Source organism: Phascolarctos cinereus, unplaced genomic scaffold (assembly GCF_003287225.1).
Source record: "Phascolarctos cinereus isolate Bilbo 61053 unplaced genomic scaffold, phaCin_HiC Scaffold_2;HRSCAF=192, whole genome shotgun sequence".
Lineage (NCBI taxonomy): Eukaryota > Metazoa > Chordata > Mammalia > Diprotodontia > Phascolarctidae > Phascolarctos > Phascolarctos cinereus.
In genome coordinates, this window is record NW_027555625.1 from 228,474,990 (window position 1) to 228,501,212 (window position 26,223).

General features: G+C 46.9%; 1 protein-coding gene across 2 annotated transcripts in view; it reads left to right on the forward strand.

Annotated features, from left to right (window-relative positions):
- Positions 1-24,140, forward strand: part of JPH2 (junctophilin 2) — a 62,571-nt gene extending 38,431 nt beyond the window's left edge. Inside the window, exons 3-6 of one of the 2 annotated variants that reach the window (XM_020984137.2) lie at positions 16,185-16,303; positions 19,113-19,915; positions 20,941-21,037; positions 22,188-24,140. In XM_020984137.2, the coding sequence (XP_020839796.1) occupies positions 16,185-16,303; positions 19,113-19,915; positions 20,941-21,021 (1,003 nt within the window). In that variant the 3' untranslated portion in view covers positions 21,022-21,037; positions 22,188-24,140. Of the gene's footprint in view, positions 1-16,184; positions 16,304-19,112; positions 19,916-20,940; positions 21,038-22,187 lie in introns of those variants that run through there. The other variant, XM_078149852.1, reaches the window with a different exon arrangement.
- Positions 24,141-26,223: the final 2,083 nt, after the last annotated feature.

A 26,223-nucleotide genomic window follows, 5' to 3' on the forward strand; every position in this document is an offset into this window, starting at 1 on the left:
GATTCAAAAGGTATGGCAGAGTTGGAAGTGACAGGATTTAGGAATTGAATGGATTTAAGAGGTAAAGGAAAAAGAAGCATCCCAAAATAACCCCAAGGTTTTTGACCAGGTAAGCAATGTTACCAATAATGGAATTTGTAAAATCAAAAAAATGGAGCAAGTTTAGGTGGAAAGATATTAAGTTCACAGAATCACAGATTTGGAAGGGACCTTTGAGCTCACCTAGTTCAACCCGTACCTGAAAGGTAATAACCTCTTCGGCATTCCATGACAAGTAGTCATCAGCCTCTATTTGAAGACCTCCAGCTTTGGGGAGCCTACCACAGTGGCTCAATAATAATGAACAATTTGCATAATACTTTTGTGTCTACAAATTGCTTTACGTGAATTATTTCACGTGAGCCTTAAGTAACTGGCAGATGGTACTGAATCAGAAGAAGAATAACCCTCATCCCTTGGAATTTGGGGTTCCCCCCACAGGGCATAATCACTCTTCCCAGATCACTCTTCTCTCAAACTAGGTGACCCAGGGGGCATCCCCTTCCCTTGGTCCAAGCGTCACCTTCACCCCTCACTCTGGAGGCTGGAAGCTTTGTTGAAATGCCTAGCACCTGAACTTGGCATTCAGTTGCCCAGGAGTCTCAGGCCTGGAGTTAAATCTCTGCTATTTAAGAATTTATAAGAGATATTAGCATCGGACTGAACCTGTGATTTCACTTACATATGGAACTCCTAGGGGCGGATATTCTCTCTACCAATGCAGATTGAGATCTTCTCTGCAGCATAAAGAGTTGTCTAAAGGACTGAGAAGTGACTTGACCAAGATCACACATAAAAGACAGAACTTGAACCCAGGTCTTCCTGGCTCAGAGGACAGCTATCTACTAGACCATGGTTGCTTCTCCATAAGAGTTATGATTTAAGTACAAATTATAAAATCCCTTCTCAGTTGGCTTAGCCCCCAGTCAGTTAAGGGAAGAAAAGATTGCTTTTCTCTGTTATGTCAGGCAGTCAGAGAAAGAAGTTTTATCCTCTGTCTCTTTATTATGTACTGCAAACCCCCTCCCTGGTTCCTCCATTGCAACACCTCAGTACATAATTAACATGCAAGAATCACAAAGAAAGTATGGTTAACCATAACTTTATATGAAACCAATCAGGAATTAGAAACAGCTTAAAGAAACAAAGAAAATTATATAGAAAATGCTCACTCACTGTAGGCACCAAGGAAAGAGGAAAAAAGAATTAAATCTTCACTATCCTTTTGTTGATCCCCAAGGGTGACAATAGCCTGCAGGATTAGTCCATTCCAACCAGCCACATTATTTTTTCCCCAATGAGCGTTCAGCAGACAAGCCTGTATGTAGTCTAGTCTCTGAACCTGCATTGAAAAAAAATGCCTACAAGGGTTTCTCTCTCTTTATCCTTATCCCTTTCCTTCTCTCCTTCTCCTTCTCCTTCTCCTTCTCCCTCTCTCCCTCTCATCCATCCTCTCTCCTCATTCTCTCTCTCTCTCTCTTTCTCTCTCTCTTCTCTCTGTCTCTGTCTCTCTGTCTCTCTCTCCCCTTCTCCCTCTCATTCACCCTTTCTCCTTCTCCCTCCCCCTCACTCTCTTATCTTCTCCTCTCCTTTCCCACTCTCTTCCTCACCTTCTCCCTCTCCTTTAACCTCTCCGTCTCTCTCTTGTTCTCCCTTTCTATCCCTTCTTTTACCTCCCCCCCTTCACTGCCTTTATTCCACTGTCATTATCCTTACTCCTTTCCAAACCCAAACTTCAACTAACTTTGTGTACCAGCGTCAACTGTTCCTCCTCCCAGTCCTTTTTGATCATTTAAAAAATGCCTTTGTGAATCTCGCTCCCAGGGTGAGGAAAGAAATATTCTGTTCAGGATTACAATTCCTAGTTTAGGTTTCACAGACTCAAACAGGCAAAGTTTGAATGAATACCTGGTTACACTTACAGCAACTCTGCAAGGTAGTTACTAAAGGTATTATTAGTATTATTTTTCCATTTTACATATGAGGAAACTGAGGTTCAGTGAGTTCAAATGACTCTCCATGGTCACATGACTAATAAGCGTCAGAGGTGGGATTAGAACCGAGATCTTCATGACTATAAATCTAACATTCTACGTGCTGGGCAATGCTGCCTCCCAACTTTTAGGCAGCTCATATTTTTAGGAATTTTTTCCTTAAATGGAATCTAAATCTGACTCTTTGTAACTTCTGCGTCCTGCTCCTGGTCCTGCCCTCTGGGACCAAACAGAGCAAATCTAACCCTTCTTCCTCAGGCTGGCCCTTAGAGCACTTGAAGACAGTCCACTTAATTCCCGGCACCACTGAGGGGCGAGGTCTGGGCTTGCATCTGTAAATCACAGCTCTGTAAATCCTTTGTGCTCCTTGGCTTCAGCCTCCTGCTTAGTCCCAGAACTGCTTTGCTTGGTACAGGAACTCCTCTTCCCTCCAAGAGTCTTGGCCCAGAACTTGATGTTGTCTAGGAACTCCTCTGTGTCTAGAAGCCTTGGTCCTGTAATTGCCCTGCTTGTGCAGCAACTACTCTGTTTTTCCAGTCATTCTGCTGCCCAACTCCCGCTGGCTCTCATTCCTACAATCCCTAGTGGAAAGCAGGGACTGTCTTCTCTGTTCCCCTCTTTTCTCCATCCATTGCCTTGTACCCAAGGTTCTTGGGGGGTCGGTGCTGCAGGGCATTGTGGCTGCAGAGCCTTTTTTCCAGGATACTGAGAAAAACGTGTGTGTCCAACCAGCTTCTGTGTCTATGTAGCTCTGTTTTACCTCCCAGGTCTGAAGACATTATTCAGACATATGACTATGTCTCAATCATTTGTAAACATGGCCTTTTAAACAATATTTACTGCTATCTTTTATTTGAAATCACCTACATTTTCCAGTGCATCCCTACTCCTCTCCTGCCATCATTTTAGATGACTTCCCTTTCTCTGTCTCAACAGACATTTTTTTCTTGTTTTTGGAATTCTGTTCTTGAGAATTTTTCATCTGTCCTCAGCCAACTTCCCCTATAGAATATTACCCCATGGAATCCTAACTACCCTTTCTCTAAATTCTTTCAAATCTGCCATCCTTAAATCAAGGGTCTGTGCTAAACAAAACCTGGCTTGCCTCTCCTTTTCTATCAGGTACTCTAAAATGGGGGACCATCTCCAGTGGTCCTGATCTATATCTTGCCACTGGACAGAGATGGCTCCGGAGGAGAAACTGAAGCTGGTGACTTTGCACAGCCCTCCCTCACTTAAATCCAATTCACTTGAAAGTCATGGCATGACCTTCCTGATGTCATGGTCCTCTGGAGAACGAAGGACAAACAACCACTCTAAAATGGAATGGTCAGTTTCTCCTCATCATTTCTATTACCTCCTAACTCCTCCTTAGTGGTCCTTAGTAGCTCAGGACATACACTAAGTTCCCCTTATTATTTCCTCTGCCTTTGATGAATGACGTTATTTTTAAGGCAAGTCAGGAATTTACTAGACATTTTGCCTCAATAGACATTCGAATGGCTGAAGTTCCTCTCCATTGCTACTATGTTGTGCCTCTGTCCCGGGTTTGAGACTTGTTTCCTGAATGCCTCATCTATTCATTTCCTTGTAGATAGAGTACTATAGTTTCTCAATCACTGATTCTCACTAAATGCCCAGTGTGTGAGACAGGTGTAGCACATAGTGGGCACTTCACTGCTCATTTCCTTCCTTCCTTCTTTCCTCCCTCTCTCTCTCCCTTCTTCTTCTTCCCTCCCCTTTCTCTTTCCCTTTCCCTTTCCCTTTCCCTTTCCCTTTCCCTTTCCCTTTCCTTTCCCTTTCTTTCCTTATGACACATCCAGGAAGATTTGTCCTGTAGGAACATAGAAATGTGGGTCGGGAGCTCAGGAGGAAGTTGAGACTGGAGAGCTATATCTGGGAGCCATTCTTATAAGGATGGCAGATGAAGCTGTCCCTGTGAACGAGATTGCCAAGGGAGTGTATAGAGAGAATACAGACAGACATTGACTTAGAAAACACCTGCCCTGAGGGTTCAGAAAGGGTTTGAGGAGCAATCACTGAATTGAAGAGTTTTCTTGGGGTCTCTATATGGTCCGTAGACTATAGTGGTCACATAGTCCAACCTATCCATGAAAGGGATCCCAATATAACACGCCCAAAAAGTGGTTGTCCAGCCTTTTGAAGACTCCCGGGGGGAGAACCCACTACCTCCCAGGACACCCATGTCACTCGTGGATGGTTCTAGCTGTAGGAAGTTTTCCCTGACATCAATCCTGACTTTACTTCTTTGTAATAGCCACCCCTTGCTCCTGTTTCTGCCCTTTGGGACAAAGAGAAGACTAACCCTTCCTCCTCGGTGCCTGAAGACAGCCATCACGTGCCCCCCCCCAGAGTCTTTTTTTCCCCCTCCAGCCTAAGCACACCTGGCTCCTTCAGCTGATTCTCATAAGACAAGGGCTCCATGATGGAGATAAAGAAAGAACAGAGAGGTAGGAGGAAAACTAAGAAAATTTTTGAAGCTAAGGAAAGAAAGAATATAATGGATAGTGGTGGCTTCCATTCTGATCTTTCTGCTATGGCTGAGAGTTCACTTAGACTAGAGTGAGCCCCGCTAATGGAGCTGTGTGTCTGGGAGGGGTGAAGCACCTGCCTTCTCTCCCCACCAGGGCATGAAAGCCCGGCTGGACTAGTGAGTGGCAGGGAGGATTAAAGGCCTGACATGGCATCTGCTCCCCCTCTCCCTGCCCTCAATTTCCCTGCCAGATCAGAGGCACCGCTGCAGGGGCTAATATTAGAAAGCTGGGGTATCCACTTCTAGGAGGCAGGCTAGGCTTTATTTTTAACCCCACCAGCCAAAAGGACCAGGCCCTCTTTGTATGTGACCTAGGAAGTCAGGAGGAAGTTGAAAGGCATTGGAAAACCCCAGGGGTGGGGTCAGGGAGGAAAGGGAGTGAAACAGCAGGTGGGAGGTGGAGTGGGGCAGAGCTCTCCTGGTGCCTGTTAAGTACCACTCATCAGTAGTCACTGTGAGTACAGACCCAGAGCGTATTCAATGTCCCAGAATCCTGGAATCAGAGATGGGGGACCTTCCGACATTCCACATGGAAAGTTAGATGCACAAAGCAAATGCTTAATAAATGCTTGTTGACTGACAGACTGACAAGTGGCCTTAGAGACCTTCTGTTGCAGGGGATCTTAACCCTTTCTGTGTCAAGAGCCCCTTTGGCAGTCTGCCAAAGCCTGTGAACCCCTTCTCAGAAGAATGGTTTTAAATGCATCAAATAAAATACAAAAGGTTACAAAGGAAATCAATTACATTGGAGTTTTTTTTAAAAAAGTTCACGGACCCTAACTTAAAAAGCCCTGACCTAGTTCAACTCTTTGATTTTATTTATTTTATAATTTTAAACATTCTATTGGTGCTTCTATATCATAATTGCTTTCTAAGGGGAACCACACCTTTCCCCCAATAGAATGCTCCTTAGTAACAGAGAAAAACAATTTAAAAAGTAAACCATCACAGCAACTCCCTCTGATAGCATTTGTACTATTCGGCACCTGCAGTCCACCACCTCTCTATTAAAAGATGGGACTGTTTCCTCCTTGGTCTCCTGGAGTCAAGATTGGTCATTGAAGTTAGCCTGGATTCTAATGCCTTTTAGCTTTATTCTCATTTATACTAGAGAAGCCATTTTACAGAAGAAATACCTGACTCCCAACCCAGGGCTTCTTCGACTAGGCCACAATCAAAAATACCTCTTTTTTAATTTGCAAAGTCCTTTCCTCACAGTGACACTGTTAGGTATGTAGGTATTACCCAGGGGTATATTGATAAGTGTTTTACAACCCGCTCTGGGGGGTGGGGAGAAGGGTCCACTTAACATACTTTTAATTTTAATCTACACTAGTAATGTTTTCTCCATCGCTTTCTGAAGTCTAGATAGTCAACAAAACAATAAACATTTGCTGATTTGTAAATTTTCACACAGTTGACTACTGGGTTTGAACTGGCTGCAGAAACAGAAACAGAAGCTCAGAAAGGGCAGAGCAGGCCCAAGTCACCATGCCTCTAGTAAGTGTTGGAGCTAATACTTAAAGTGGAAAGAGTGCAGGATTTGGGTTTGAGTCCTGTCTCTATGATATTAGACAAGTCATTTCGCCTCAGTTTCTTCACCTGTAAAAAGAGGGTGCTCGACTAGATGGTCTCAAAGTTCCCTTCTATCAATAATCAGTAAGTAATATTTATTAAGTGCCTACTATGTAGCCAGGTACCTAGGTGGCAAAGTCGATAGAGTGCTCATCCTGAAGTCAGGAAGACCTGAGTTCAAATCCAGCCTCAGACACTTATTAGCTGTATTACCTTAGGTGAGTCTTCACTCTGGTTGCCTCATTTCCCTCCTCTGTAAAATGAGCTGGAGAAGGAAATAGCAAGCCACTCCAGTATCTTGGCCCAGAAAACTCCAAATGAGGTCATGAAGAGTGGGACGTGACCCAACAATAACTATGAAAAAAATGTAACCAGGCTCAGTGCTACGTGACAGGGGTATAAATCTAGCTCTAGGACCTGTGACACTAAGTAGGAAAATAAACAAGGCCATGGGCGGAGCAGGGCAGCGAGGTGGCGCAGCGGATAGAGTGCTGAACCTGGAGCCAAGAAGGCTTAGTGTCCAGAGTTCAAATCTACGTGGCGAGTGAAGTCTCACCATTTATCCCAGCCTTGTCTCAAAATTACTTCCCAGCTCTCCATTTCCACTTCAGTGAATGAATCCTAGGTGTTTCTGACAGGGCTTGCCCGTCGCAAACCTTCACATTTCCTTTGTGTGTTCAAGGCATTGAAGGACATACAGAGTAGGCACGGCACATGGAGTCCTGGAGGCCGGAGTCAGGAAGACCCAGGTTCAAATCTGGCCTCCGAAACTTCCTAGTTGTGTGTCTTTGGGCCCATTACTTAACCTTCGTTTGCCTCAGTTTTCTCAACTGCAAAATGGGAATCATAATAGGACTTACCTCCCAGGGTTGTTGTGGGGATCAAATGAGATGATATTTGTAAAAAGGTCTTAGCACATGCTGGGCGCTGTATAAATGCTTGGTGATGGTGGTAGTGATGGAGGTGGTGGTAGTGGTATCCCTGCCCGAGGAGCTCACAGTGCAGGCAGGTCATAACCTGCAGAGGAAATAATTATAATACAAAGTGTGTATGAGGGATCTGAGGTAGTTTAGGGGTTCACAGGAGAGGAAACAGCACTCCTAGCTGAGGAACTCAAGAAAAGTCAGTATTTGAGGGGCAGCTAGGTGGCACAGTGGATAGAGCACTGGCCCTGGAGTCAGGAGGACCTGAGTTCAAATCTGGCCTCAGACACATAAAAACACTTGCCAGCTGTGTGACCCTGGGCAAGTCACTTAACCCCATTGCCCCCCAAAAAAAGGAAAGAAAGAAAAGCCAGTATTTGAGCTGGGCCTTTAAGGAAGAATAATGGCAAAAATGTTGTTGGAAAAATATTCTAGACATAGGAAGCAATGTGAACAAAGACAGCCAGGTGGGAAATTGTGCCACATGTTTAAGGAGATTCAACAGGAATTTTGTTAAAAACTTAATATATGCCTAACTGTATACTTGTCATAGTGTGTGTGTGTGTGTGTGTGTGTGTGTGTGTGTGTGTTTTCAAGCTAGTGCCAAACAGAAGTTGGGGAACCTGCCATCACAGGGCTCTCACAATATGGTCTGGGGAAAAAAGGTACGTATATGAAATAATTACAGATGACAAGGTAGTATGAACTAAGTGCTAAATAGTGGGACTGACCATAAATTCCATGGATTTTTCAGAGAAAAGAGAGATCATTGCAGCAGCATCTAGTAGATAAGGCACTGGATTTGGAATCAAGAAAAGCTGGGTACTACCTGTGTGGCCCTAGGCAAGTCAGTTAGGTTCTCTGTGCCTCAGTTTCCTCATCTATTTAATATAGGGCTTCTTAAACTTTTTCGCCTTTTAGCAGAGTTCATTGGCCTTGCGTGGTCTGAGGGCGTGTGCAGTGCCAAGTCCTTTGTGTTCAGAACCAAAGCTGCGGTGAAATTGCATGATGCGACATGGACAAGCCCTGCCAGAAACGCCTACGATTCATTACACATTTGATTTTTTTTTAAGGCGATTGGGGTTAAGTGACTTGCCCAGGGTCACACAGCTAGTAAGTGTCAGGTGTTTGGTCTGAGGCCGGATTTGAACTCAGGTCCTCCTGACTTCAGGGCTGGTGCTCTATCCACTGCGCCACCTAGCTGCCCCAAACACATTTGAATTTTAATTAATTTTTGGTGGTTGTGGGTTCAGAAATCTTTTACTGTTGCTAATATGGGGTTGTGACCCACAGTTTAAGAAGCACTAAAATGAGGGGTTTGGACTACATGGCCTTCAAGGTCCCTTCCCACTCTAACTCTATGCCTGTATGACCCATTGTGGATTTGAGTGTTATAAGCTGGATGTGGATAGAGAGGATTTGGTTGCTCAGAGAGGAAGAAGGGCATTCCAGGTGGGGTGATATGAAGGTGGGAATGAGCCACAGAGTACCTTCTCACAGTCAGGCTTGTATTACCTTGTACTCGCTTGTCTTGGGACAGAACTCCACCCCAACCAATGGGTGAAGCTTTGAGACTGGCTGGTCATTCTTTCAGCAGGAATTGTTGAGGAAGGAGCGGCTTGAGTAAACATCCAACTCTACAAGCTGGCCGCCGGCAATTTCATCCGCTGGGTTGAGTTTGCTTTTTGCATAACATAGAGAGAACTCCAGTCTTAGAAGTGCATCAACTACACCAGTTTAGACTTATGGATCTGGATGGGCTCTTCAACACAGAACATCTGGATCTAGAACGCCCATAAAATGTGGAATGTCAAATCTTGTAGGGACCTTAGATCATAGAATGTTAGAACATCAATAATCAGAGCTGCAAGGACCCTCTTCTCCTTGGTACTCTCTTCTTTCTAGGTTTTCATGGTTCTCCTCCTACCTATCTGACCATACCTTCTCAGTCTACTTTGTTGCATCCTCATCCAGGTCATGCCCATTAACTGTGGGTGCTCCACAGGGTTCTATCTTGGGCCCTTTCTTCTCCTCTGCTGTTTCACTTGCTGATCTCATCAGCTCCCATGGATTCAATTGTCAATTAATGCTGGTGATTGTCAAATTTATTTATCCAGCCACTTTCACTGGCCATCCCTCACACCTGGCATACTCTCCCTCTTCTTCTTTCCTTCCTGGCTCCTCTGGCTTCCTTCAAGTCCCAGCCAAATTCCCACCTTTTATAGGAAGCCTTTCCCCAACCCCTCAATTCTAGTGCCATCCCTCTGTTATTTCCTATCCATCTTATTTGCACATAGTTGTTTACACATTGTCTCTCCAATAGATTGTGAGCTCCTTGAAGGTAGGGACTGGTTTTTTGCTTTTCTTTGTAAACCCAGCACTCAGCACAGTGCCTGACACATAATTGGCACTTAAATGTTTATTGACTGATTGACTCTTACAATCACTGCATTAAAGTTCTGGAGATACACATAGAAAATCAAGAGAGTCTTCAGAATTCATTTTCTAAGGGCAGCGAGGTGGCGCGGGGGATAGAGCACTAGCCCTGGAGTCAGGAAGACCTGAGTTCAAACCCAGCCTCAGACACATACCACTTACTAACTGTGTGACCCTGGGCAAGTCACTTAACCCCATTGCCTAGCAAAAAAATCAATCAACAAATAAAAAGAGTTCACTTTCTAATTGGGAGATAGGAGGTTTTAGCTCCAAGGAAGATGAAAAAGCCTGGTGGTCTTTAGGGTGCATCAGCAGTCCAGAGGTCCACTATCTTGTAGGAAGGATTGTAGTTGGTGATGTTCATCCAAGCAGTTTGAGCAACCATATGCTCCATCAGTCACTGCTGGGATAGGGTAGTGAGCCTGAGGGTCAGAGTAGAGTGGGGATGATGGTAGAGGGAATAGCGCAGGGGAAGATCAGCATCTAAGGGGAAGAGGTATAGATGGGAACTGGGCAGTGATGACCAAACTCTTTCAGCCTCCCCCAGGGTCTACTTTGCTCCTCTATTCCTCTGCTGTCTTTAGACGTAAGGGTGGGGTTGTTTTTCTAGTCTCTGAGGAAATTTTTGCTAGTGTTTTGCCATATAAAAACAACTCTTTCTGTGTCTGAAAAAGATGCCTGGCTTTGCCATCCAGAGATGTATATGAGTAATAGTAATTGGCTATTGTCTTTGCTCCAGTCTTGGCCTTCCCCAAACTTGGAAGGGTTCTGTCTCACTGTGGCTTCCTCCTGGCAGTTTTCTTCAGCCTCTCCCCAAAAGCCCCACCCACCCTCAATCCTTTAGCCTGGAGGCTAGCTCCTTCCAGCGCTTCTTGCTGGGGACAAATCTCCCATTCCGGCTGCCTCGTGTATTTCACAAGACAGATCCTGACAATCCAGGAAATTCCTATCACCTCAGGGCTCAAGGCTCTCAGAGGCTGAACTGAACCAAGTAAAAGGGTTTGTCCAGGGACTCATAAGAGGTGGGCTCTAGCCAGGAAGATAAGAGTAGGGACAGGCGGAGATGGCAGTCAAAGAAGGAGAGATTCAGACATTTTAATAACCACCCCTATTGCCTCAGCATAGAGAGAAGTTTATTGTTATAAGGCACTTTACAGCCACCATCTCAGCCTTACCACAGCCCTGGGAGGTACAGAGTACAAGCCCTATTATAGAATTAAGGATGGAAAGGGATTTGCCCGAAGTCATTCAGTGAGTTAAGGACAGAGCTTGACTGATGCTGAGGACAGGCAGAGACGTCCTAGTAAATATTTAATAACTGGCACTCTGAATGCCCACTTTTTCTTAAGTCTAGATAATCAACAAAAAGAACAAATCAAGCCCTGATTTGTACCATCTGCTGATTTCCAAAGTGTAAATACTCACAATGGAAATTTAACAATCAGCTTTTTCAAACCATCACTCACTGGTTCCAGTGTCCCCTGAGTACAGGGCTCTTTTTATGATGTTGGCCTGTATCCCTGCAGAGCGGGCCAATGGAATTAGCCAATATTTGTATGCCCGTAGGAACATTTAGCTAAGCAATCCAAATGGAAACAAAAGGGAGGGAAAACCCTGAAACAGCCCTTTTCCCTGTCTGTCTATAGGACTCTGGACATTGAGACAGGGACATTCCTCATACGGGGTAGTGTGGGGTGGTAGAAAGAATATGGAGTCAGGAGAGCTGAGCGTATAGATCCCAGCTCTGACCCTAGTTTTGTGATCACTGCCAAGTTATTCTCCCTCTCTGCACCTCAATTTCCTCAGCTGTAAAATGAAGCTAATAATATTTTCCTGACTTCCTTCCTAAGGTTATTGTGAAGAAAGATAAAAAACTACGTGGGCATGTATCATCATCATCATCATCATTACCTTTTTCTAAGTGGATAGAATACTGGGCCTCCTAGAGTCAGGAAGATCTGAGTTCAAATATAGCCTCAGAAACTTACTAGCTGTGTGACCCTGGGCAAGTCACTTGACTGCTGTCTGCCTCAATTTCCTCAGCTGTAAAATGGGGATAATAGCCCCTGCCTCACGGGGTTGTTGTGAAGATCAAATGAGATAATACTTGTAAAGCACTTGGCACAATGTCTGGTGCGTAGTAATTATTTAATAAATGCCTATTCCCTTCCTCCTTTCCCCCTTACCTATGGTGGGCCAGAATAGGGATGATGGCACCAGCCACTTACTGTTTTAGTGACGTGCTTTGCCACAAGTTAGAGGTGGCTCAGCTGGCTCTGATTTGGCTATAAATGGATTTGAAGCCAAGGGACCTGGGTTTGAATCCCAGCTCTGCTATTTATTGCCCTGTGACCTTGGGCAAGTCACTTTATTCTCTGGGCCTCAGTTTCCTCATCTGTGAAATGAGGATAGTCATACTCAATAAGCTCTGAAATCATTTCCAGTTTTCCATCCTCAGATCCTGTGGGCTTTCAGTGAGGGAGCCAGGTGGCCCTGAGCTATTTAGGGGAGGAAGCTCCAGTTTCAGTAGAGGAAGCTTCTGCTATGCCCCTAGAAAGATGAATGGCTAGGTGGGGCAAATACCATAGATTGCTCCTGCAGTTGGGTTCAGCCAGGCTTCCTGACGCGACAAAAGAAGCCTGGGTTGTTCTGGAGTCCATGAGCTGAGGGATAAGTGAAGGAATGTGGATGCCAACTGCAACACATGACCTGGGGGTGGGGTGGACCACCTTCAAGTTTTGAATGCAGGGATGAACTGGGATGGGGTAGAGGAGAAAGCCTGAACTAAAATGTAGCCATGACACCTTTCAGGGTGTTCGGGACCCTGCTGACCCCCTCGTGTGGTCATCCTCGCTTCCTGTGGCCAGGTCTGCTCGCTAGAAAAGAAGGCAAAGTCTCTACCTTAAGCATGCTCACAGTCTGATGGGAGAAGGGAAGTCTCAAACAGGATAGTAACAGGAGGAAAAAAGAATGTTAGACACGGAAGAGATTTTAGAACAGAGTGTCAGAGCTGGAAAGGATCTGTGAAGAATATTGGAGTCTATAATTTTTTTTTTTACTCAAAGTATGGTTCTTATTCAAATTCAAACTTATCTCCAAAACACTGGGAAAAAATCATCAGCAGAAGGAATTACATTTCAAGTATTAAGAGAATCTAGTTTAGACTCAAAATTTTCTAAAAATGCTAAGGGGAGGCATTTAATTCAATCAACAACAGCCACCACCACCACCACTGCCATCACACTTTAACTAGGTGTTATCAAGTGTCCAGAACACAGAAGAAGTCGGCCCTCTCAAAGGAGTCACAAGATTCACATGCAGCAAATAGTAGGTTAGGGAGGTGTTTGTTTGTTTATTTTTAAATCTCAGTGATGCAGAAACTTCTGAAAATGGAGGGAGAAAAGAGGGATCTCTCTCTAGAGCTAAGTAACTAATCTTTTTTTTTTTGGCTAGGCAATGGGGTTAAGTGACTTGCCCAGGGTCGCTCAGCTAGTAAGTGTCAAGTGTCTGAGGCCAGATTTGAACTCAGCTCCTCCTGACTCCTGGGCCGGTGCTCTATCCACTGTGCCACCTAGCTGCCCCCGATAAGTGACCAATTTTATGCCCACTACCTACACGCTGGCCCTCCGCTGTGCTATCTTTCAAACATATTCCTAATAAGGAAGGCATCTCTGTAATTCTTTTTTTGTTTTGTTTTGTTTTTGCTTTTTTGGTGAGGCAATCGGGTTAAGTGACTTGCCCAAGGTCACACAGCTAGAAAGTGCCTCTGTAATTCTTAAAGCCAGAAGTGAGGTAAGTGAGGCTCCCAGAGTTAAGTGACTTGCTAGGATTTGTGGTCAGATCCAGGCCTCGTGGCTAGCCAGAAGGCGGGGGTCAGAGTGGCACTGCTTTTGGATCAGTCCTGAGGTCGGAGATGGGAAGTGCCCACACTCTTCCTGATCTCTGCATACCTCAAAGAAGTCTGGTAGGCCTTTCATCTCTGTTCTGGGGCAGGAGAAAATGAAGGTTCAAGTCATTCAGCTGATTATCAGGCCAAGTGTGGAGCCTAGCTCCCCTGATTCTTGGGGCTATGTTTTTTTCTGTTTCCCACATGATGCCTCAGTGTAAGACCAAAGCAGAAGCATCCTTCCTCCCCACCCGGTTCCCATCAGCAGTGGGGTAGGAACGGCCTATTTTGCCCTGAGAAAAGCCAAGAGGACCAAACCGTTGCCTTCCTGGCCATTCCATGGCTGTGAGCTCTCAGTAAGAAGGTTCTTATGACTTAAGAGTTAGCTACAATATGGGAAAGCAGCTAGTCCAATCCTGCTACAACCTGTTTCGGCATTTTAGGAAGGGCACCATCCTTCTCTGGGGCTCAGTTTTACCTTTCTGACAAATGGGGCAACCGCTGACACCTAGGATAGCTATCCATGGCTGGGAAGCCAGAGATAATGTGTGCCTAATATAACCTGGGGTCAGAAGGGGAGGAGGAGAGTGTTTAGGCTAGGCTAGGCTATGCGTCTCAAATGTGTCTCCCTCCCTCAGGGAGTTCAGCTGCAGGACTGTCTGCTCCCTTTCCCAGAACCACTAGCATTATTTTTAACCCTGCTGACAGTGGGGAGATAATCCCATGTGAAATCAAGAAGAGAGCTCTTCTACTCCAGTACTAACCCTTTCCCTAGGAAGACCCCCCCCCTCCACACAGCACTGCCCACCCCTCTCCCCAGAAGCCTTCTGACTCAGTACTATCCTCCTGATGGTCAGCCACCTCTAGGAAGCCCCTCCCTAGCATTTTTCTCCCCTGGATATTTGGAAGCCCCTTAGTGATTCCAGAGCTACCCATGGGATAACTAATCAGATTTTCTTGCCCTACATCTGTGTGCTTAGAATAGGGGACACATACTTTTAGGGGTAGGAAGTGGGGAGAAGGAACGGTTCAGGAACCCTGGTTCTACTACTAATTCTATGTGTGACCTTGGACAAGTCGCTTTACTCTCTCTGGACCTCAGTTTCCTCATCTGAAAAATGGGACAACAATAATTTCACTATCTCTCAGGATTATTGTGAGGGAACAAGAAACTCAAACTTTGGAATCTTTAATGTGCTATAGAAATGTGAGTTATTTGGCAATCATCCCCACTGGGGATGCCATAACCTGTCTGGCTTTGTGTTGTCGTTCTATGATTTCTTTTTCTCCTTCAAATCTTACTATAATGATAATAATCCTACAGTGCTTTACCATTTATAAAGTACTTTTCTCACAACTCTAAGCAGCGAGTAGTATAAATTTTAATATCTCCATTTATTTGGAGGTAAAATAACTTGCCCAAGGTCAAATAGCTAATAAGCATCAGAAGTGGGTTTGAATCTAGCTCTCAGCTCCAAGAAAATAGCCCTTCCTTCTACACCAGGCTGCAGGTAAACACACGGAGTATATGAAAGTCAGCATGTATTTATGTAGGCAGCAGGGGGTACTAGTGAGTTAGGCAGGCTTAGCAGCAAGTTGGGGGGCTTAGGGTGGAGTCAAGGAGGGTGTGATGGAGAAAGAGGTAGCAAGTGATAGGGGAGGGACTTCCTTGCTACCTCTCATCCTGTCTCCTTTGTAGAAGCACCCTCCCTCTTCCCTCCAGGGAATGGCTTTCTTTTGGGAACCAGTCGTCCAACTCTGGCAACCAGTGGTCAGAAAGGAGACCAAACTGCGGCTGCCCACGATTTGTTCCCTTGCAGCCTGACACTCTCACCAGCTTGGGACTTATTTCCAGGAGCAGCTGAAAGCCAAATGCACATGCTATACACTCTATTTACTGCTTTCATAGCTTTGAGCCCCCAGCTCAGCTCTCACTGATCAAACCTTTCATCTCCCTAGAAGAGCAAGGATTCTTAACCTCATTTGTGTCATGGACCCCTCTGGCAGTTATCAAAATACAGAATTAAAAAGTTCAGAGATCCCAGGTTAAGAACCCTTGCCTAGAGTAAGGATTGTTTTCTGTCTTATTGTTTCTCTGTGTGTAAGCTGCTTAGCATTTCTGATGGCCAACAGGGTTTCATAGTGGGTAAGTGAGATCTAAGTTGAGAGCCACAGATAAGGAAAGGATGAGCTTGACCCCTTGGCTAAGTGGAAATGAGGAAGAGGGCTTCACTAGGAGGTCAGAAGGAGCCCTTGAATCCATCATGGGATTGGAGCAACTCTCCCTGCTCCAGAGCCAGGTATCCCTGACACTCTCGCTGCCTTGGATATGGCACAGGATCAGTCCAGATCTTCTGATAGGCTCACACGCCTTATTTCTTGGCAGTTATCTGCTCCCATGCTTTGCTCTTGAGTTGTATCTTCCTGCTGGCCTGGCTCACCAGCATCTTTTACTCACAACTCTTTTTTTTTCCCCCCAAAGACAAGGTGGAGGTGGGGGATCAGGATAGATAAGAGTCAAGGTTGGCCCATCTGGAGTTAGTCCTTTCTACCCCAAAGGCAGTTTATAAATCCTTGTGTTGCATGGACTCCAAAGTGAGCATGCATGTGTATAGATACATATCTCTGTACATACTTATTCATGAACATTTAAATACCCACCTCAGGGAATTACCGTAACTGGACTGAGGATCCTCTTTCTGGGATCAATAGTGTTACTGTGCTGAGGTGAAAGTGCCCTGGAGAGACCTTGAGTTCTCTGCATCTTGTTTCCCCAGGACAAGTCATGCCAAGGCCAAGGCGGATGGAGCAGAGCAGGCCGCACTGGCGGCCAACAACGAGTCCAGCGTTGCACGGACCCTGGCCAGGGAGCTGTCTCCGGACTTCTACCAGCCAGGTAGGACGTGGCATGGTGGGGATAGGAAGAGGTCTGTGGCATGGGCTAGCAGAGAGAAGGCAGGTAGGAGATTTCAGGACTTTTTCTCAGATGTCTCTTAGCCAACCAAGCACCACTTTTCCAGAACACTTGATGGTTGCATGGTGCTTTCACATTCGTTGTCTCATCCAATTCTCATGACCAGCATGAGAGATAGGCAGGGCAGGTATCATAATTCACATTTTACAGGTTAGGAAGCTAAGACTCAGACCATGTCTCTGAGGTCACCAGGCTCTTTGTAGCAGAACCAGGACCCAGACCCAGGTCTTCTGACTTACAACCCAAAGCTCTCTCCACTCTATGAAACTCCCTCTATATGTGGAGAATGTGGAATTTAGGTTGGACCTTGAAGGATAGATAGAATTTCCATTTAGGGTCCTTGATCCTCTTTTTTTCAGGGGTTCCCTCTACAAATCTAGGCCAGCTCCTGGAGGTACAGGTAGGAATGTCACACAGTGCAAAGTGATGGACTTGGAGACAGGAAAACCAGAGCTTTAATCTTGCCCCAGGCAATTATTAGCTGTGTGACTCTCAAAATACATAGCCTCTCTGTGCCTCAGTTACCTTTTCTGTAAAATGAGGATAATAATAGCACCTGGCTCCCAAGGTTGTTGTGAGGATCAAATGAATTAATATATGTAAAGTCTTTTGTAAACCTTAAAGCATTATGTACATGCTAGCTACTATCATTGCTGTTATTGTTATAGCCAAGATGTGACTTCTACACAAACATCACACAAACATAATGGAAAGAGTGCATTCACATCTCGGTTCAAATTGATGCACTAACAATTTATTAGCTGTGTGACAGTGAGCAAATCACTTTATCTTTCTGAGACTCAATTTCTTCTTCTTTAAAAGGGAGTTAATAAGGGGTAGCTAGGTGCTGCAGTGGATAGAGGAATGGCCCTAGAAGGCAAGAGGCTCTGAATTTAAATCTGACCTCAGACACTTGCGAGCTGTGTGACCCTGGGCAAGTCACTTAATCCTGATTGCCTCCCTACTCCCCACCCCCCCCAAAGAAGGGAGCTAATAATATTTATATTATGAGGGCCATAGGGAATGTACTTTTTAAAACTTTAAGCATTATGTAATATTAAGTTATTATCATTATTATTATAGTCTCATTTTTTTCATCTTTGTCAGTGGGGCTCTCATAGAAATGGTCCTGGGACAAATCACTGTCATCTTAGTGGGAACAGAAATGAGGACAGTTGGGCCTATGATGTCACTGGTAGAGGAGAGTCCAGTCAAATTCAAATACAAACGGAAGCCCGTAGTTGAGCCAGGGAGTGCACAAATGAACATTATCTATATCGCATGGTATTTTTTATTTATTTTGTTAAATGTTTCCCAAAGGCATCTTTATCTGGTTCCAGCTGCACTTGAGAGTTTTGTAGGCTCTGATTTTGATGACTCTGGTAGAGAACTCCTGGATGGGGAGACTCTTAACAAGGCAGTCTTATACCTCTGCCACTTATGGTCTTAAAGAGTTGTCGAGAGCACTAAGAAGTTAGGTGACTTGTCCAGGGTCACAGAGCCAATGCAAGCAGAGGTCATCCTGGCTCCAAGGTCAGCACTCAAGCCATTATTTTATGATTGCCTCTTGCTGTCCTACTATTATTCTTTTTTTATTTAATGTCCTGTGGGCTACTGCATGGGTAGGTAAAATAACCACGGTTTCTAGTTAGGTGGTGCAGTGGAAAGAATGCTGGCCCTGGAGTCAGGAAGACCTGAGTTCAAATCCAGTCTCAGACTCTTATTAGCAGTGTGACCCTGGGCAAGTCACTTAACCCGGTTTGCCTCAGTTTCCTCATCTGTAAAATGAGCTAGAGAAGGAAATGGCAAACCACTCCAGTATCTTTGCCATGAAAACCCCAGATGGGGTCACGGAGAGTCAGACGTGACTGAAATGACTAAATAGCAACATCATAAAATAAAAGCATCAGGATGTAAACCTATCCTCTGTGTTGAGATCACTGAAAGCATCCTCAGTCCAGCTCCAATAGCAGACAGGACAACAGGGATAATATTAATCTCATACCATTTCCAGATAATTTTGATCTTCTCTGCTAAATCTCTGTATTTCGAAACCTTTCATTCCATGTAAGTTAGAAATCAATTATTTGGTGTGGTGATATTTATTTTAAAATGTGTCTTAAATTTCTTTGTATCTATCATTCTTCTCATATGATATTCTCAAGCAGAAATGGTCCTGGGAGGTCACTATTCTTTACTGTTGTTCAGTCATTTTTCAGTCATGTCTGACTCTTTATGACCCCATTTGGGGTTTTCTTGGCAAAGGTACTAGAGTGGTATGCTATTTCCTCCTCCAGTTCATTTTACAGATGAGGAAACTGAGGTAAATAGGGTGAAGTGACTTGCCCAGGGTCACATAGCTAGAAAGTATCTGAGGCCAGATCTGAACTCAGGAATATGAGTCTTCCTGACTCCAGGCCCAGCATTTTATCCACTGTTCCACCTACCTGCCTGGTATATAATTCTAACAAGCTGCTGGTATATAATTCTGCCATTTGATCAGGTCTTTGGTAGGTGCTAAATTTTTGCAACCTGCAGTCCTATGAGGCACCATTTCTATTGTTTTTTTGCATGATCTGCATCAATCACTAAATCCTAGTTTCATAAGGATAACCCTTCTCTAATTTCTGGTGGCAATAACTTGGTCCTAAATCACTGTCTCCATTCCTGTAAATGAGCCAGAATGACTCAGCTGTGTGTTTTTTATTATTATCATTATTATTCTCTCTAGGCCCTGAGTACCAGAAACGGAGGTTGCTCCAGGAGATCATAGAGAATGCTGAAAGTGTTATGGAGAATGTAGGCCGTGGAGAGGCCCCAGGCATCCAGGAGCCCCCTCCAGAGAGCCCCCAGTTGCATGAACGGGAGGCCTCCCTCCAAGGGGGTGGCACCCCAGCCCGCACCCCATCACCCTACCTTGCAGGGACACCCCCTGAGGCGAAGCGGCCTAGGCCTGGAACACAGAAGGATGGCTTCCTGAGTCCGGGAGAATGGAACGGGGAGCAGAGTCGAGAAGGCAGCCGTCCAGCGACCCCATCAGATGTCGGTGCTAGGGAGAAAAGCAGCAGGAGCCCCACAAGAACCCCTACTGACCACATAGAGATCCAGCCCCTGCAGCCACCACCCCCACATCCTACTAGGGAGCCAGAAGTAGCACACTACCAGGGGTACCACAGCTATGCTGTCCGCACATCACCCCCTGTCCCACCACCTTTCGATGAGGAAGAGGCAGACAGTGCTTCCCCCACCACACCTGCGACGCCCCCAGCCACTCCAGTGTTCAAGCCGGGCACCCAGCCTGACACAGAGGCCCTCCCAAGGGCCACCACACCCCCCAAGCCAGAGCTGAAAGCCAGGGCCCCCAAAACAGAGCCAAAGCATCCACCCTCCCCCATCAAGGCAGATACCACAAGCCACACCAAGCCCACCAGAAAACCAGAGGCCCGAGGCTCATCCAAGGGTGGGGCAAAAAAGAAGGGACGTCGAGAAGTAGCGGCTGCAGCAGCCTTGGAAGCCGAGATGGAATTGGAGGAGGTAATGCTGGCTGGGCTGGGGCTGGAGTCATCCTCCCCACATAGAAGCGGGGGCTTCTACAGAAGGGTCTATTTAGAGTCAGGTGGGATCTTAGAATTCATCTAGTCAACTCCTCTTAGTCTACAAATAAAGAAACTGAGGCTCAGAGAGGGGAATCTCATTGCCTAAAATCACTCAGGAAATAATGGCAAGATTCAAACCCAGACCGTCTGATTCCAAGCCCAGGGTTCTTTGTCACTCTACAATGGACATCTTTTCTGGCTTATAACCCCTGCAACCCAGTGATAGACAGCCAGACCTGCCAGGAAGACTCGCCAGCAGGAAGGGAAAGGATGCTTCCTGACATGTTCTCACATCCTAGAGAAAATGGGGTAGATATGGTAATGGAAAAGATTAAGGTTAAGTCTCCTTCACTGGCAGAGACGCCAAGGGGAGGTACCAAAGGCCTCAGCTTGCCTGGAAATCTTCAATAACTGGTGAGCCCCTCATCCCTGTGGGACCAGCTGTTGTTTGTGATGTCATGACAAGCAAGTGAAGTGGATTTAAGTGAGGAAGGGCTGTGCAAAGTCACCAGCCTCACTATCTCCTCTGGAGCCATCTGGGTCCATTGGCAAGCTATATAGATTAGGATGACTGGAGAGGGCCCTGGATGCAGTGGGGGGCCCTTGGCCTTTTTGAGTTAGGTGGTGCAGTGGATAGAGCACCAGCCCTGAAGTCAGGAGAACCTGAGTTCATATGTAGCCCCACTTATTAGCCATGTGACCCTGGACAAGTCACTTAACTCCGATTGCCTCCAAAAATAAAAGAAAGTAAAATGTCCGAAATACCTCTTGGCACCACATGAGATGAGTTAGGCCCTACCTAAAGGTAGGAGGATGGGTGAGGTGGCTACCAGGGGGCTCTTGCAGCCTAAATTTCTTTGATCCCATGCATGAGCACCCAGAAGATGGTCTGGGAGGGATGCCTCCCTGGAAGTTTACCCTGCGGTCCTCTCCAGACCTCTCCCTTACTCTCTTTCCCTCCAGGCTCCCAACACTGTCCTTATCTGCATGGTGATTCTGCTGAACATCGGCTTGGCCATCCTCTTTGTGCATTTTCTGACCTGATGTGGCCTTGGCTCAGGTGAGGTGGGGAGGGGAAGATGCAGGGCCGGCTTCCTCCTCCCACCAGGGTGGGAGGGGATGAGCCAAAGGGATGAGCATACTGCTTGAGTTACATGTACTCTTCCTGTTGCTTCTCAGTGCAAAGCCCTTCCCCACCCCTCAGGTGGCTTCCCAGGTCACTCTGCCCCTGGGACTGTGATACAGGTGAGATGCTTAGAAACAAGCAGAAAAAGGTGGAAGAGCCATGCTGCCTAGCCTTTGACAAGTGATGTTGCTGGATTTATCACTGGTCCCACAAGCGCGTGGGCTGATCTTTAGCTCTATAACCAGCGCTTCAGTTACAGGCTAGACCAGGGGTGGGTAACCTGTGACCTTGGGACTACATGTGGCCTTCTAGGTCCGTCACTGTGGTCTTTTGTCTGAGCCCAGGTTTTATAGAACAAATCCTTTTATTAAGGGGATTTGTTCTGTGAAGTTTGGAGTCAGTCAAAGGGACACACTTGAGGACCTAGAAGGCCATATGTGGCCTTGGGGCCATAGCTTCCCCACCCCTGGGATAGACCCTCCCCTCTGACCTCCTTCCCTGAGCCAGGGAGCCTCACCTGTGTGTGGGACTGTTGGGGAGCCTCCCCCAAAATATTCTGCTTCATAGACTGAGCCTCTACAGCCTCTCCCTGAACACTCTCTGCTGTTGAGGCCCTGGGGACTCAAGTCCCCAGATACTCCCTCTGAACACTCTGCCCTCTGGTCTAAGCCTCGGTCCCTGAGCCAAGCCCCTTAAACATCTCTTTGTGGCCTGATCTCTCAAACACTCTTTACAGACACTACCCTCTGGCCTAGGTCCCCAAACAAACTTCCCTAAAGGTGAGTCAGTGGTTCAATCTCTCTGACACTGGCCCATTACTAGCCTACATCCTGAGCCCCCTGGATGTTGCCTCGGGGCATTAATCTTCAGACACCCTCCCTATGTCCTGACTCCCTCCAACATTCTTCCCCAGCCCTGCCTCACGATCTGATACCCAGACACTCCCAAGATCCTTCTCCATGGCCTGGCCTCCTAGGGAGACACTTAGCTGGCCAGGGACAGTGTCCCTCCTTGCTCTGTAGTGGTCACCCAGCTTATTCCTTTGTGATGACTCTTGATCATTTTTTTTTTTTGCTGGCCTCAGGAGTTCCCACCCATGCAAATGTTGGATCTTTGCAATGACTGGATGCAACCGCAGCTGTGGAGAGATGCCGAGGGCGAGACACTGGACCCAGGAACTGGCCACAGGCTTTCCAGCTCTGGCAGCCCTAGACCTGAAAGAAAACTGCCCTGTGTTCTGTTTAGCTTCCCTGATCCCAATCTGGCTTGGTCCCTCCCACTCTGGGGTGAGGAGGGGCCCTCCCTCTCCAAGCCCTCTATGAACCTGAGGGTGGCATCACCCACATGAGTGTTTGTGGCTGCACCTGCATGTATACCCAGAGAAGGGGACCAGCAAACCCCCCACTCTTCCCGCTTGTCTGGCTCAGGTGCAATGGAATGACTCTTCCCACCTCCTAACCCCAAACCTTACTTTTCCAAGGCAGAGGGTTTGGTTCCACTCTCCTAGGCTGCTGCTAGCCAGCCCAGGCTCTCTTCAAGGATCCATCTAGAAAGTCAAGGAGCTGGGTAAGGGCTCTCTGACTCCAGTGGCCAGAGGCAGCTGGAAAGGAGGGTGGCATGGGGTGAGCAGAAGCAGAGAGGCCCTCACTCTCCCTCTCAGCAGGTAGATATCTGGGGCAAGGAGGGGAAAGCTGCCTTGGCTCCGGCTTGCCTCTCTCCCCTTTCTGCTTCTGGGCTGACACTGCAGAGCGAGATGACAGCTTAGACCCAGCCTACGTGCACTACCCACAAAGAAAGGGACAGGAACAAATCCATCCACTCCAGCTGCCTGAGGCCCAAGGCCATGGGGAAACCACTCTGAGCGATGGTGCCCATCCTGGCCCCATGGGCTCAGACAAAAGACCACAGCGAAGGACCTAGAAGGCCACATGTAGTCCCAAGGTCACAGGTTACCCACCCACTGTGGCAGAAGCAGGCCAGGCAGCCCAAGGAGTTTTGTCGGGATGCAAGGCTGGGTGCTTGGAGATCACTGTCTGTTTCTTGGAGTGCTTGAACATGACGTTTGGCTTGGCTGGTATAAAGATGGCACTTGCATGCGCCTACATTTAAAAGCATTTCTGTCAGTGGTGGGTCTCCCAGCGTGTGCTCTTCTGCTGTGGAGAGGTGAGCTGGGGGGGGCATCCTGAGGGGAAGGGACTCAGATCAGTGCCAGTGTCCTGGCCTACGATGAAGCAGGTGAGGAACAGAACTAGGAGCAGATGTGCACGTTATAGGAGCCCAAGTTAAGAAAGTGACATGCCTGATTTCTTTCTTGACTTTTTCCCTCTTTGATATCTGGTTTTTGGACAGCTTTCTAAGCTCCTCAGTTGGTCCCATGTGAGGAATACTGCCTCCCAGCCCTTGCCATAAAGAGGCACTATAGGGAAGGCCTTGGGTGAAATGTACCGCTCCTCCTCTCCTTCCCCTTCTCCCCGAACCTCTTCCGGCCTCCGTCCTGTGCTTGCCCGAAGCCTCCGAGATTGGGACAGAGATGGGCATAGAGGTGAAGGTGGAGGTGAGGAACGCTGTGCTTTCTCTGTAATCTCTTTTCTCTCTTTCTCTCAATACTCCTGAGCCTTGTTTCTGGACCTTGAGATCTTGAGGACGTTTGTCAACTTTGCTAAGGTCCAGATCCCAGCCGCCCTTTAGCTTGGTTTAAATCTCAGCTCGGATTTCTACACAAGGAGGTCAGAGGCACCTATCCTCTTGCTCTAGGCTGCGATGGGATGCCCAGTCTAGTTTCTATGTGATGGTGGGAATTGACCTTTCAGAGGAGGTACCTAAAAGTACCTGCTACCTCAGGCGAGAGCACCTCAATCCCCAGGACTGGCAACAAACATTTCAGGCTTGGTTCCAGCCCTGGGATGTTCCCCTCTCTGGTCATGCCTAGGTCCAGAGGATAATGGCAGGGGAGGTGCCTGTGTGCTACACCCTGGCCTGTCTCTCTCTCTCTCTTTCTGCTATACTCTGTGCGATAATAAAGTTATCTGCTCACCGACCCAGGCCAAGGCCTGTGTACTGGTTCTATATGTGGGCCAAACTCTTCTCTCAACTAAGGTGGTTGGGTGTGTGTGTGTGTGTGAGGAATATTCAGGAATAAGAGAAATCCCTGATTGTAAGTGGGGTTTAGTGAGGGAGGGGCTTGGAGGCAGGGGGATGGACCAGATGACCTCTGGTGGTGTCACCCATCCCTGGGACCCTGGGATTTAACTCTACATGACTTCACAGAATGTGTGAGAGATCCAAGAAAAGTTGCTTCTGTTTTCGGGGCGCATCTCACTCTTTCTCCTTACTGCTTCTTAGGTCCTGTTCCCTTCACATTCACTCTAAGGGGTAAGGTGATGAATGGTTCAAATTTCTCCCCTTCTCAAGCTATTTTTATGTTCATAGTGTGTGTGAGAGAGAGGGTGTTGAGGGGAGGTGGAGAGGAGGCAAGACAAGAGCAGAGGTTTAGATGTGGAAGGGGCCTTGCAGATGCCCTTGTTTTTATGTAGGAAGATGCTAAGGGTCTGAGAGAAAAAAAAAATACCCAAACTCATTTAGTAAGTGACAGAGCTGGGATTTGAATGCAGGTCTTCTGATTTCAAATCCAGTGTTCATGGAGTCCCAAAGGAAAAGTAAAATTTCAGGCATCTGTTATAAGCACCTGGGGAAATGTTTTGGGTCAGGGAGTCCTGCCCAGTGTCCAATAAGGGATACTTGACTGAGTGTGTCAGGCTGGCCCTGTCCCATAGCAGAGGAAAAGAGGGGCCTAGTGGTCTTGAGGGGGTTTCAGTCTAAGAGTCCTCGAGATATGAGTGTGAGGTGTCAGGGATGTGCTGGGAAATATTTAACACCAGCTCTCCCCTCAAAAGTATCCATGATTCACTTTTAAGTTTAATCAACATTATTAACATTCCCTTCATGACTTTCCCAGGTCTAGACAATCAACAAAATAATAAATCAAGCTCTGAGTTGTAGTATTTGCTGATTTCCAAGGCTGCTAAATTCCGGGGGGGCAGCTAGATGGCACAGTGGATAGAGCACTGGCCCTGGATTCAGGAAGACCTGAGTTCAAATCCGGCCTCCGACACTTGACACTTACTAGCTGTGTGCTCCTGACAAGTCACTTACCCCCATTGCCTTGTGAAAAAACAAAAAACAAACAAACAAAAAAACCAAAACTGATTCCAGGAAGAAAGGTGTTAGAAATCAGGGTAGGCCAAGGCTTGATTGTATAGTCTTCACGTGGTCACAAGTGGCATAATGATATAATGCTAGTCAGGAAGAGCCAAGTTCAAATCTTGCCTCCACACTTACTTAACTGTATTGACCAGGGATAAGTCACTTAGAGGCGGCTAGGTGGCGCAGTGGATAGAACTCTGGGCCTGAAGTCAAGAAAACCTGAATTCGAATGCAGCCTCAGACATTTACTAGCTGTGTGACCTTGGGCACTTAACTCTGCCTCAGTTACCTCATCTGTAAAATGGGGAGAACAATAGCACCTACCTCACAGGCTTGTTGTGACATAACGCATGTAAAGCATTTTGCAAACCTTGATGCCCTATTATTATTTTAAATGCTAGCATGACCAAGGAGTGGAAGGTGGTCATGGGAGAGAGGAAGAGAAAGGAGGTCAAGGACCTCAACCCCAATCTTCTCCCGCGGGCTAAGGCACCTGCCCAGAGCAGATGGGGAGACCTTATCCCTAATTCTCTGCGGGACTTTGGACAAGGGTCAGAGCCCCGCTCTCCTCTTCTCTGAAATAAAGAGGCTGGACAGAAGATCCCTAAGGGCCCTTCCAAAGCCAAGGGAAGCTTTCGGATCTGGTGATGGGGGAAGGTGTGAGAGGCTAATCCTCCCAGGCTGTGCTCCAGCTGCCACGTTAAGGCTTCAGAGCTCCCTACCTGGAGTGCAGAGGGATGAGGATGGTGCGAGGGAGCCCCCTGCTGGCCATCATGTGCTGCAGAGGCTTGGCTTCCCCAACAGCCTTGACTCTCTGGCTGAGGGCCTGATGGGCAGGACCAGCCCCAGCATCTGGCCCGGCTTCTCTTTCCACTCTAACCCAAGACCACACTCCCTCAAACTCCCCAGCCCTCTGC